This window comes from Malaclemys terrapin, chromosome 5 (genome assembly GCF_027887155.1).
Source record: "Malaclemys terrapin pileata isolate rMalTer1 chromosome 5, rMalTer1.hap1, whole genome shotgun sequence".
NCBI lineage: Eukaryota > Metazoa > Chordata > Testudines > Emydidae > Malaclemys > Malaclemys terrapin.
The window spans coordinates 122688470-122702750 of NC_071509.1; the positions used below are offsets into that span (position 1 = coordinate 122688470).

The 14281-nt window shown below is 39.6% G+C and overlaps 1 protein-coding gene across 4 annotated transcripts in view; it reads left to right on the forward strand.

The window, feature by feature from the left end:
* CCSER1 (coiled-coil serine rich protein 1) overlaps window positions 1-14281 on the forward strand; it is a 1155725-nt gene that overhangs the window by 1008836 nt on the left and 132608 nt on the right. Inside the window, exon 11 of one of the 4 annotated variants that reach the window (XM_054029826.1) lies at window positions 13722-13759. The exons of the other annotated variants lie outside the window; for them this stretch is intronic. Coding sequence (XP_053885801.1) covers window positions 13722-13747 — 26 coding nt within the window. The 3' untranslated portion in view covers window positions 13748-13759. Of the gene's footprint in view, window positions 1-13721; window positions 13760-14281 lie in introns of those variants that run through there. 4 annotated transcript variants of the gene reach the window in all.

Below are 14281 nucleotides of genomic sequence, written 5' to 3' on the forward strand. Positions count from 1 at the left end.
GGACCCGTGCCAATTGCACTCCAAAATCCTGGGGCAGAATCCTGCCCCTATTGAAGTCAATGGTGAAACTCAGTAGTTTTGATTAGAGATGAGCCCAGAAAGCTTCAGAAGCCGCTGAGATTTTGGGGAAGTGCGGATCTGAATTTCATTATTTAGGCTCCTCTCCACAGGATGGGTCCCAGTCAAAACCAGAGCTGACCCTCCCCTCCACATTTGTGGAAGTTCTTGCCAGCATCTGAACTCTCTGGCTGAAACCTCTCTCTGATTTTGATTAGGTTACACTTTGAGTGTTTGGCTTTCATACAAATGTGAAAGAAAACTTGGGAGTGGGGTGGGAGGTGAACGTGTATGAGCTGAAATCATAACACATATTTTGCATAAAACTCTTAGAGACAAAAGCCCCTGAATTTTGTCCTGCTCTGATTGTGAGACATGTACTTTGTGAGACTTTGGGCTCTACTACAGCTCTAAGTGTGAGAACTACACAGTACATGGTTGAACGTCCTGGGTCCAGTTCTGTTCAATATCTTCATTTAGATAATGGCATAGAGAGAGCACTTATAAAGTTTGTGGATGATACCAAAGTGGAAGGAGTTGCAAGTGCTTTGGAGAATAGGATTAAAATACAAAATTATCTGGAGAAACTCGAGAAATGGTCTGAAGTAAATAGGAAATTCAATAAGTAAAAATTGAAAGTACTCCACTTAGGAAGGAATAATTAACTGCACACATTGAAAATGGGAAATGACTGCCTAGGAAGGAGTACAGCAGAAAGAGATCAGGGGGTCATAGTGGATCACAAGCTAAATATGAGTCAACAGCATAACGTTGTTGCAAAAAACCCAAACATCATTCTGGGAATGTTGTAAGCAAGACACGAGAAGTAATTTTTCCATCTCTACTCCGCGCTGATAAGGCCTCAGCTGGAATATTGTGTCCAGTTCTTGGCACCACATTTCAGGAAGGATGTGGACAAATTGGAGAAAGTCCAGAGGAGAGCAGCCACAAAAAAGAAGCAAAACCCAAAAGCCTAAAAATGAATCACAAACTATTTCTCCTACAGGCTGGAAAGTGGGGTAGTGACACATTTTATTATTGTTTCAATTTTTATATACTTGGGAGATGCTCAGATATTGCCATGAGGAGGACCATGAAAATACCTGGAAAGAAGGATAGAAATGCATCCTCTGAACTTCACTTACCCTAATCACTTCTCTCCTCTCCTATTCCTTGTCTGGTGAAATTACCCATAAAGGGTTTATTAAGCATGGTAGTACAGAATTAAAGCACAGGTTTAAAGATGGGGAGCTGACTGAAACAATAACCATGTCCAGGATTTAGAATTGGATACACTGCAGAATTTGGATAGAGTGCTGAAAGTAGCTGCTGTAGAATGTATTAGGCCAGAAGCATTTAAACCCTTTCCCAACAAAAACAACTAACAGATTTCTATGGAATGGAACAGATAGCAGCTTCCTTTGTTAGCATTAGTAGGGAGGTGCAACTTGAGCAGACTGCAGCCCTCAATATGCCATTTTCCATCTTGATCTGAGTGGTTTGCTTTGGCCACTTCTGTTTAGTGCATATGCAGATACATTTCAATATAATCATTATAAAGTGGTTGTGTAAGATGCACATATTCACTTGCCATGTTACTGTTCAATAATATTTAAAAGTTAACCAGTGCTATGGTTCTTGGGAGCTATCTGGCAGCAGCATGAGCCTGGTGCACACTAAAGGTTCCCTAGAGCACTTTAATATAGTTACTGTTTCTAAAGCCCTATGTTAAAGCTTACCAGCACGGTCTCTGTGCACCAATTAACGTGCAACACTTTAGTGCACTTTAGAATTCTCACCCCTGTGGAGCGCATTTCCCCACCATGTAGACAATCCCTAAGTCAATAAGACAATCTGGTTCTGCAGCTAAAAGTTCTGGGATTTGTATTCTTGTTTTGTGCAGTTAAAAGGGGTAAGAAGTTTCCGCTTGATCTCCATAGCTTTCTTATGATATCTAATTAGAATCACAATGATAATAGATATGAAGAAATACCCTCCAACCCACAGCCATCTTAATTTAAAAGTGAACATTAGGGTCTTGAACATGAATACATTTGAAAAGTGGGAAACTTTCCAGTGAAGATTGTGTAAGTTAAATGAAGGACTCGAAAGAAGAAAGTTTGTTGTTTTTCTTCGTGTGATCAATATGGTCTGAGAGATGTGAGAAAGGTGTTGTAATAGCTCTCAATTTACATCCATTCTCCTCATTAGCACATGAACTAAGCACAACATTCTTTTCTGCTGCTGGTGGAATAAGGGCTGTCAGCTGAGTGTTTAGGCATGTTTTAGAGGTTAAATCTGTGAAGTTTCCCAGTTAGGAACTCTTGTGTCCCCATTTTGTCATTCACTCCCAATTAGGATTTTCCCATTGAACAAAAAACCCACAAAAACACAGGGCCAATTCTTCAGGGTACTTCCTTAGAGATGCTGAGCATGTTCAAGTCTTACTGAAGTCACCTCTTAGCAGTTTGAAAGATCAGGCCCCCACGTGGTAGAAACTTGTGTACACATGATTCACCAGATGTACACGCTGTGACTTATTTCTATTACTTTCATTCTCCTCTCCCCTTTACTCCTGTTTGTTTGTTTGTTTGTTTTTACTTGTATCTTGTCTTAAATTAGTTGGGACAAAGACAGTATCTTCCTGCATATGGTGGGTACGGTGCCTACAAGTGCAATGGGACCCAGTCTTGATTGGGGCCTTTGGACAGTATCATAACAATAATGGTAATATGTTTATGAATAGCTATAACCTGGGTTAAATCATCAGCTGTTTCTGGTAAGTGCTGGTTACATCTGAAACTGGAGCCACAAAGGAGCTCTTCCAGCAGCTCCCTGATCCTGCAGCTGATTTTCAGCTGTCCCCCTACCCTGAGTAGTTTAAAGAAGCCTATTCTAAACTATGTCCGCTTGTAAGAGCCCCTAACAGACTACTATGCCAGTTGAGGATTACCAGAGTGCAGTGTATTACGGCCTGGTGTCTTCACACTTCTGACAGGCTTTGTATGCCACGGGGCTGGGAACACGTGGTGTAAAGCTGACTATACTGATTCTAACCCAGATGAGATTCTGCCGTCCTGAAAAATCTTTGCTGCTCTGAAATACCCTTTGCATTATCAGAGTGCCAGGATTATGCCCTATGTGTGATGATCCATTAGTTCTTTTCTTATCTCTTTCACTTTCAGTCTGTTTTGTTTTGTTTTATTGATGACATTATAGATTCATAGATTCTAGGACTAGAAGGGACCTTGAGAGGTCATTGAGTCCAGTCCCCTGCCCGCGTGGCAGGACCAAATACTGTCTAGACCATCCCTGATTGACATTTATCTAACCTACTCTTAAATATCTCCAGAGATGGAGATTCCACAACCTCCCTAGGCAATTTATTCCAGTGTTTAACTACCCTGACAGTTAGGAACTTTTTCCTAATGTCCAACCTAGACCTCCCTTGCTGCAGTTTAAGCCCATTGCTTCTTGTTCTATCCTTAGAGGCTAAGGTGAACAAGTTTTCTCCCTCCTCCTTATGACACCCTTTTAGATACCTGAAAACTGCTATCATGTCCCCTCTCAGTCTTCTCTTTTCCAAGCTAAACAAACCCAATTCTTTCAGCCTTCCTTCATAGGTCATGTTCTCAAGACCTTTAATCATTCTTGTTGCTTTTCTCTGGACCCTCTGCAATTTCTCCACATTTTTCTTGAAATGCAGTGCCCAGAACTGGACACAATACTCCAGCTGAGGCCTAACCAGAGCAGAGTAGAGCGGAAGAATGACTTCTCGTGTCTTGCTCACAACACACCTGTTAATACATCCCAGAATCACGTTTGCTTTTTTTGCAACAGCATCACACTATTGACTCATATTTAGCTTGTGGTCCACTATAACCGCTAGATCCCTTTCTGCCGTACTCCTTCCTAGACAGTCTTTTCCCATTCTGTATGTGTGAAACTGATTTTTCCTTCCTAAGTGGAGCACTTTGCATTTGTCTTTGTTAAACTTCATCCTGTTTAACTCAGACCATTTCTCCAATTTGTCCAGATCATTTTGAATTATGACCCTGTCCTCCAAAGCAGTTGCAATCCCTCCCAGTTTGGTATCATCTGCAAACTTAATAAGCGTACTTTCTATGCCAATATCTAAGTCGTTAATGAAGATATTGAACAGAGCCGGTCCCAAAACAGACCCCCTCGGAGCCCCATTTGTTATGCCTTTCCAGCAGGATTGGGAAACATTAATAACAACTCTCTGAGTACGGTTATCCAGCCAGTTATGCACCCACCTTATAGTAGCCCCATCTAAGTTGTTTTTGCCTAGTTTATCGATAAGAATATCATGCGAGACCGTATCAAATGCCTTACTAAAATCTAGGTATTCCACATCCACAGCTTCTCCCTTATCCACAAGACTTGTTATCCTATCAAAGAAAGCTATCATTTTGGTTTGACACGATTTGTTCTTTACAAATCCATCCTGGCTATTCCCTATCACTTTACCACCTTCCAAGTGTTTGCAGATTATTTCCTTAATTACTTGCTCCATTATCTTCCCTGGCACAGAAGTTAAACTAACTGGTCTGTAGTTTCCTGAGTTGTTTTTATTTCCCTTTTTATAGATGGGCACTATATTTGCCCTTTTCAGTCTTCTGGAATCTCTCCCATCTCCCATGATTTTCCAAAGATAATAGCTAGAGGCTCAGATACCTCCTTTATTAGCTCCTTGAGTATTCTAGAATGCATTTCATCAGGCCCTGGTGACTTGCAGGCATCTAACTTTTCTAAGTGATTTTTAACTTGTTCTTTTTTTATTTTATCTGCTAAACCTACCCCCTTCCCATTAGCATTCACTATGTTAGGCATTCCTTCAGACTTCTCGGTGAAGACCGAAACAAAGAAGTCATTAAGCATCTCTGCCATTTCCAAGTTTCCTGTTACTGTTTCTCCCTCTTCACTGAGCAGTGGGCCTACCCTGTCTTTGGTCTTCCTCTTGCTTCTAATGTATTGATAAAAAGTCTTCTTGTTTCCCTTTATTCCTGTAGCTAGTTTGAGCTCATTTTGTGCCTTTGCCTTTCTAATCTTGCCCCTTCATTCCTGTGTTGTTTGCCTATATTCATCCTTTGTAATCTGTCCTAGTTTCCATTTTTTATATGACTCCTTTTTATTTTTTAGATCATGCAAGATCTCGTGGTTAAGCCACAGTGGTCTTTTGCCACATTTTCTATCTTTCCTAACCAGTGGAATAGCTTGCTTTTGGGCCCTTAATAGTCCCTTTGAAAAACTGCCAACTCTCCTCAGTTGTTTTTCCCCTCAGTCTTGATTATCCTATTGTTTTTAATCATAATAGTACCAGGCTGGCACATATGAGTTATAGGCTTTCAAGTTGCACTCTCCTATTCCCTGGGCTGGTGGAAGCTGGTAGTACATTGTGTGTCATTTTGCAATGATTCCCCTCTCTGATTTAGGAGTTACATGGTGAGTGATGACACAAGAAACAGATAAGGAAAGAAGTACCACAAAATGGGTGGGGTTGGGGGCATCACATCCAATCAGACATAAACTTATACATCTAGTAATAAAAACGCTCAAAGAAGTCCAGTATGAGAGCACTTAATATTCTTGAAAAGTTGCCTGTGTCTGCTATAGAGCTAGTGTATAGAACTCCCTTAAAAGATGCCAGGACAAAATTCACACTACCTTTCAAGAAATTGCTAGACTTTAAGATGGCATGAAAGGAAGTTAGTTTTTTGCATGTGAGGCAATTCTAAATGTAAAATTACTCAGGGTGCTGATAGAAGAGCTTAGCAAGTTTTAGACTTTAGCAGCATTCTCATAACAGTGGATATAGGTGTAACTGACTACATATCAACAGCAAGAGTAATTTGCTGAGAATAAGGGCCCAGTCCTTCAAGATTCTGAAGTTTCTTCAAGGTAAGATTAGGGTCCATAGCTCTTGGCAGAAACAGAAGCACCACATATAAGCCAAAATCCTAACACTGCATGACATGACGATATGTTGATCACAGTGTGTGGCTGAGAGAATGACTGACTGATTTGACAGAAGTATTATGAATAAGTAAACAAAGGATATCTCGGCACATGCAGCTCTGTGGGCCAAAAAAGCCTCTTGTTTATTTTCCTCAGGAAAGCAATTTGAACAAGTTTGAAAACTGAATGTTCTCTCTGCTCAGCCCCTTTAGTCACCATGAGGTCCACTGTTGCCACAAAATTTTGATTAATTAAAGTCAATGGGACCAATCATGGAGTGAGGTGCTATCAACGTGAGTGAAGGTATCAGTATCTGGTGTAATAATATATGTTGAGAATTGTTGCTATGTCACCCTATATTTATGTATCAAGCTTAAAAGTCTCATTCTGACATTCAAGGCATTCCACGAATCTCCCTGGGTCTACTCTCACGTACTATATCCCATCGCATTTCTCTATCCTTTCCAAATTTCCAGTATCTTGCCTGCATATCACTTGCATTTCCTTGCCCCAGTCCATCTTCCCTTTAATTTCCAGACTGTTTCTCCACCTGAAATGACCTCCCTACTCCAGTTCTCCAAGACAGCATCCTCTCATTCAGATTCTTCCTATAGACTTATTTCTCTGCTGTCTATAAGTATGTTAATATTAAAAGTATATACAGATTGAACGGAACTCTTAATATCTGATTGCCTAATAGTCATCATAAAGATAATTTACCATACTGAACCCTTCCCTTCCCTCTGTAAAGGATGCACTTTGCATGGGATGTAGGACATACATTGTTTTGCTGTTGTTTTTCAAATGTAGTGTATCTACTTAGTGTTTTATTTTGGAGACTCGCTTAAAATGTGACAGAAAATCCATTTGTAAGAAAGCAAGGTTTTCAAACACTGGATAACATTTGGTGCAAAAGGGAAGACTAACAGAGATTAATGGACCTTTAGAGACTAACTTTTTGACCCCAGTACAGAGACATAATCAAGATAATTGAAAGCTTTCCAAAGTGGAGCAGGCCAAGAAAGATAGTATGCTACAGTTAGAATCTGCAGTATAATAGTGCTGCTGATGACCTTTTAACACAAGTATAAGAATAGGAAGGAAATGGTTTGTTGTTGTTGTTTTCATTCTAGGGCAAGGGAACAAGAAAGGCCTTCTTGGCGATAACTTGTTACTACTGGAAAAGTATAAGCTGGCAGGAGGGAAAATAACATATTTTACCAGTATAAGAATATCCAAGGCAGCATAGACTTCACTGACTGACTTCATTCTAAGGGAAGCTGTTGGAAACTATATCATGCAAAAGGATAGAGTCGCATGTTGAAAATGTAGAATGTAAGGGAATCAGCCAGTGTGAACTCATGAAATGCCTCCCACCCACCTCACTGGGAGGGAAAATTAATGGGGCAGCTTGTAACTGGGACAGCCCAGTTGAACAGGGGAGGAAAACACATGCTCAGGGGATGCAGAGGTGCCTCTACCATTCAGAGTCTCATTGGCTAGCTTGGAGAGGAAGGGACTTGACTGGTCCTTCATCCTCCCCGTTCATTAACTTAAACTCTAGCCTGGGCCATGTGGAGCCTCGTTTTGCTCTCTGCCAGCAGTGTCCCACTCTTCTCACCCTGTATTGGAAGCCTGTTTTGAGCTCAGAAAGATGTTTTCTTCCCATAGGAGCCAAATTGGCAGAGGCATGGGACATTTTTTTGCCTTCCTCACAAATCCTTGAGGTGTAGTTCAATTAAATAGGAATTGAATTTAATAATTAATGGTAGCACTCAGTAAGGCTGTTAGTTCATTGCAACTTGCAGCCATTTTCCAATGTGCCTAAAAAGATAAAAGGAACAATTCCCAGAAGCAAAAGGCCTGAGATTTTACTCATGGGCCTTGTACTCATGGGTTAGGGGAAGACCTTGTGGCCTTTGTGGACCAAGGTCACCCCTTTTAGTACCCTCTCCTTGTGGGTGGTAGGACTGAGAAGAACAAGCTAAATCATAGGTGTAGACTGAGGAGAATCAGTGATATATTTATATTTATTAGCCCTATAACCACTGCAATGGAACAACTTAAAATGCCAAGTATGGTAGATGAGCAAGTAGTGTTCCTCTAATAGGTTAAGTTTAATAAAGTTGTGGTGCTGCTTAAAATCCATCCCTGTGTTTGTCCTTATTTGCTGTTGTAGCTACATCAATAGAATCACACTTGTTAAATGCACAGGAGAACATCACTAATTGAGAGAAAGCTGAAAGCATGGCAAAAAATTGTATCTCAGAAAATCAGTCCCATAAAAAATGGTTGTATAAATTCAGGGTTCAAGATTATAGGTTGAGAACTGGAGGAGTCAATTTAAAAACAGGCTTGAGGTCTTTTTCAGGTAAAAAGTAATAATTTAAAGTTTGGAGAATTAAGACAATGAATTTGATTTATAACTCCCTAGGGTTGTATGGCTTTTATAAGAACATACAGTTTTCTTCTCCCAGTTACCTTTTCCTACATCTGTTTAGACTGAGAGTAGATTCAGTGTGAGCATCACTTTCCATCCACACTAAATGGGAGAGAGTTGGGTTTTTTTTTAAATACATGTATTTATTTTAAAGAGGAGGGTACAAAGCTGCATTTTCTTTATCATTCTTCCCCCCTCTGTTATATCAATCATATCCCACAACGAATTTGTGAACTAGCTTTTATTTTGATGACATTTGGGCTCTGCCAGTGGTTCCCAGCTGAAGCAAAATAAGATTTCCTTGCTGTGAACTTAGTGAGATCAAATCAAGAAAACTCCAATAGTAAAATAAACTGTGATAAGTAGATATTTTCTCAAATCAGATAACATTTTCTGCATGCTATAAATAAGTTATATAAACACAGTAAAACAAGGAAGAAAATTCAGTGAATCATTGATTTAAAAAAAAAGAAAAGAAAAGGAAAATGTAGATTGTGCCCCTATCATATGTAGACCTATTGGGAGATGGAAATAAGGTAGGGGAAAATGCCTCCCAATACTTCCCCTGGGGCTTCACACTGCGTTTTAATGTAAGCGGTGTCTAACAGGCACACTTTAGTCCTAAAAGAACATTGACAGAAAATAAACATGCTGGCATCAGTTAAAATGGTATTTCCCAAAGTGTGGGACATTCCTTCTGGAAAAGGTGCAAAGGACTCGGGTGGGGGCCTGGACATACCGCTGGATTGTTCTCCAGAGTCTCATCTTTCATTTAAATAAAAGTACATTTCTAACTGTTATGGTTATATAGAAAAATCTTCAAACTGTGAAGTGAGTATAACTAACATAGTGATATCTTCCTGAGTTTGCAGGGAGCCTGAAGCAATAGCTCTGAGTCATGAGCCATGTCAATGAGTGCTAACTCAGAAGTCAGTAATGGTACTTTAAATGGCAACATTGTTCACTTTTTCACAGGCCATCAAAGCATGCATGAGAGGAAGTGTCATACTATGAAGACCTATACCAGTTTTTCCCCAGTGTGAGAGGATCATGCTGGGTGGGGTGGGGTGTAAAATGTATACATTAAGATGAGTAGGCCTCTGCAAACATTTGACAGGTTTTCATTGGGGATGCAATTGGTTTCAATTTCTTGAAGAGGGGCTTAGCTTTCAAAAGCATGGAAAACACTGAATTAAAGCAGACACAGTGCATTTAATAAATGACCAAAAAGGAGCCTTCTATGAACGCACATGCACACAGCATACTCCTCTTGAGACATCTTGCTGTGTGACAGACTTTCTCTAGTGGCAGATGCTTATCTGGCTCCTACTCCGTTACTTCTGTTGTGCATGCTTTTGGCAGCAAAGGCCAGGATTTAGCCTTCTATTAGCAGTACGATGTAGGGTAAAATGCATAAGCATTGTATCCTTTAACTGAATCCCAGCTATGCTTTGCTAATGCAACATGCTGGATTAGCGCACTTTTGTGTGGTGGTCTAATTTAAGGGAAATGTGGTATGAATCTACTTTACTGTCAGTGCAATACTTGTGGGTCCTGATTCACCAAGGTACTTAAGCACGTGCCTAATATTAAATACATGAGTAGTCCCCCTAGTTCTGATGAGACCATTTATGTTAAGTAGTTTGCTGAATTAGGGCCATAATTCTGGTGTCCTTTTGCATTTTAGATCACTTTTATTTGTGGTGTGCAATTCCCCACATCAGTCCTCAGTGGGCACCGTAATAAGAGTTTATGGGGAGTTAATTATAGACAACTTGCTTAGACTCTATTTGTTTAGATTTTTTTCCACCAACGCTTAGCAATATCCAATTAATATTAGACGTCTTTTAGATTGTATCAGTTAATTATGGTTTTACTGGCATAGTATCAAAAGTTGGTCTGCAGAACAGAATGGTCATAATTGAAATTACTGCTAAGTTTTCCGATTTTAATTAAAATATTAAAAAGCTGGTGGGGTAGGATGGTAAATTTGCTGCCTAAATCTCAGAGGTCTTGCTACTGTTTCATTTTACTGAGCTATACTATTTCATTTTCATTCACTATAAAAAATGGTTTTTAGTTCTTAGATTCATATCTGTTTTTACATCAGCACTTTTTGTGTGTGTCTGTGCTTTAGTTCTCTGTTTTATTTTCAGACTTCTTTTCTCTGTAATTTAAAGCTGTAATGGTGCACTCTGGAGAACTGTAGCATAAAAAATTAACTTTCAGTAATTAATTCCATCATTTTACTTCTTTGAACTATCAATAGAGCTGCACAATATATGGTGATGCACTAAGATATGTGAGGACCTGTGCCTTTTTAAAAAAAACCCTAGTTATTAGTGATTCTGAAAATAAGTAATTTCAATTAATTTAGAAATAGTTTTAATGGTTTTCTGACAAACCAGTTGAATAACAGGAAAAATGCATTTAATTTTTTTTTTATTAAATGTTGGCTTTAAATGTACTTTGGTCTCTGCAGTTTTGTTCAGTTATTATGTGGGTGGAACTGCCCTAATAAAATGTATGAAATAAAAAAAAATGAAGGAAGCACTTTAATGGATAAAAAATTTGCTTTTTAAAAAATAAAGCAGCTGGATAATGTTCCATTGCCTACAATAAATTCACTCGGAACATAAGAATGGCCATGCTGGGTCAGGTCAATGGCCCATCTAGCCCACTATCTTGTCTTCTAGCAATGGCCAATGCCAAATGCTTCAGAAGGAACGAACAGAACAGGGTACTGATCAAGTGATCCATCCCCTGTCATCCACTCCCAGCTTTGAGCAGCTAGAAGCATAGGACACCCAGGACATGGGGTTGTATCCCTGACCATCTTGAATAATAAATGTTCTTTACTATAGTTTCAACCAATTTGCTTGGTACTAAGTTAGGCTTACCGACCAGTAATTGCCAGGATCACCTCTGGCCCCTTTTTTTTAAAAAATGGTGTAACGTTAGCTATCCTCTAGTCATCTGGTATAGAAGCTGATCTAAGTGATAGCTTACCTACCACAGTTAGTAGTTCTGCAATTTCATATTTGAGTTCCTTCAGAACTCTCGGGTGAACACCATCTGGTCCTGTTGATACAATTGTTTAATTTATCAATTTGTTCCAAAAACTCCTCAATCTAGGACAGTTCCTTGGATTTGTCACCTAAAAAGAATGTCTCAGGAGTGGGAATCTCCCTCACATCCTCTGCAGAGAAGACCAATGCAAAGAGTTCCTTTAACTTCTATACAATGGCCTTCTCCTGTGTGTGTGGGGAGGGGGCCAGTGGGGAGGGGAGGGAAATACCACGCCTCTGCCACCCACTTTACATCTAGATCCAAATTTCTCCAAAGTTCAGGGGTGGTCAGATCTGGGTCCTTGTTTCAGTCCCATAGCTAATTTATTTTTTATTTACTCTAATCACTCTCATGGATATTTATACACACTGCTAATCTGATTATCCGAGAGGCCTTGATTCAGCAAATTATCCCTATTTAGCAAAGCACTTAAGCTTTTACATAAGTCCCATTGACTCTAATGGGACTTAAACAAGTACTTAAAGTTAAGCTTCAGTGCTTTGCCGAATAGGGATGGATTGAAGCAGGTGGTCAAGTGCTTCGCTGAATTAGGGCTGGAATGATCAGAAAATGTCCAGAGGCAGAGATATAATAAGAACCTAATTACGCCAAGAAAGGTCTGTGACTATCACAGGTGAAAAGTATGAATTCTGCAGTAATATCAGGCGGGAAAGGGACATCACTAGTGACTTCACTTAGAATGGAGAAAAGCCCTTTAAACTGGAATTGTACCTATGAAATTAAATTATACAGAATATGACAACGTATCCATCCATGTATTTATTATGCGTTTATAAGAAAAGCAGTGAGCACCAGCCTTAGCAGCTTAATTAATTACCTTAAAAATCATAGAATGGATGGCTCTTCCCATATAAATAAATACCCCCCAAATAAGCACTATGATCACAATTTAACTTGCTGAGACTCTGCACATGAGAAAAGTTAACTTTTTACATAAGCATAAGTGTAGTATGAGTGTTTGCAAGATCAGGCCTTAAAGCCATCAAAAGCCCACCCACTGATAAAGGCATTTCATGAAAACTCCTCCAAGATTAATTCCTTAATTCCGTCAAGTATAGATGGGCTTTGTAGTGTGTTTTTAAAGATTAACAGATCTGGGCTCTGGCAAAAAGAGAGGAAGTATATTCATGGCACTTACTGATTTGAAGTAAATTCTCCCTGAATCTCATGACAGAAATGTCTCTCACAAGAGCATGGTCTTTACTGTGTTCTGTTGTACAACCACAAATATTCAGTAGGGAATTAGGATGCTTTAGGTGGGATCATAGAATATCAGGGTTTGAAGGGACCTCAGGAGGTCATCTAGACCAACCCCCGGCTCAAAGCAGGACCAATCCCCAGACAGATTTTTGCCCTGATCCCTAAATGGTCCCCTCAAGAATTGAACTCACAACCTTGGGTTTAGCAGGCTAATGCTCAAACCACTGAGCTATCCTCTCCCCCGTAAGCTTAAGACATAATAAAATTTCACTTAGGGCTTGTCTACACAGAGCAGGAATGCACACTACTGGGGTATGATTTCTAAAGTGCACTCATTTGTTACACACTAATTGGTCCATGTAGCCCCTACTGGCACAAACTAAAAGTTCCCTAGTGGGCTTTAGTTTAGAGCTGTTTGTTGAAGCACACTAGGGAACTTTCAATTCACACCAAAAGGGCTACACAGGCCAGATAGTGCACCAGTGGGCCTATGATATCACCCCAGGTACTTATAGCTTAACATAAAATATTGGGCCAGATCCTTAGCTATAATCTAGTCTAGCCCCAGTGACTTTTGTGGAATTAGGATGTTTTACATCAGCTGAGGATCTAGCTCTTTGTTTCCACAGTCAATAGTGCATTAAAAAGGGGGAGAAAGTATAATGAAAGCTGGCATGGACTGAAACCTAACCTTTCATTATCAAAATTATAAGTAATAGCTACACTTATTCTAGGGATGAGGTTAACAAGGGTGTTTTTTGTACTCAAATTTAGTGAACGGGGCAGGAAGTATGAGGTTATTTCATTCCCTCTAATGCCCACAATGGTGCTAGTACTAATTTTGTTTAGTAGTTCATCTTTGTTTCATATGCATTCTTACTATTTTCATACCATTTTCATTCCATTTTCTTTTTCCTTGTTTTTATTATGTTCCATTGTGCATTCTTGGCTACAGTTCGTGTAATCATTACCACCGTCTGAAGGAAATCCCAGTCTCCAGGTATGGTGCTATGCTTATGTAAAAACTAATACAGGGTTTCTGAAACTTTTTCATACTGTGGACTACATCTTCACAGAGATCATCTATTACAGCCCCCTCTTTTCCCATTAAAGATGGATTAACATCCCTGTGGTAACTACAGCAATTGCTTACATGGAAAGGTGATATTAGGAAACTATTTAATGTACGTTTAGATTCTTTTAATTTACCACCGCAGGCAGAAAGAAAGAGGAGAGGCAGCATCTTATGACCAACCAGCTCTCCACAGACTGCTCATAGTCCATAGACCACAGTTTGGGAACCACTGGTGTCATTAATTTAATGAGTTGACACCTGCCTAATCTAGTCTGTAGAGCAAGTTGCTTTCATTTGAAGGAACCCCTTGAGCTGCATTGGTAGTTCAGTTTGCTATTGCTAATGTTTCACATTAGATGCTTAGTACTCGGCTGCACTGTTCTCCTTTCTAATGACAGACTGATGTATAAATAACTATTTTGTTACCGTTCATTCTGTTC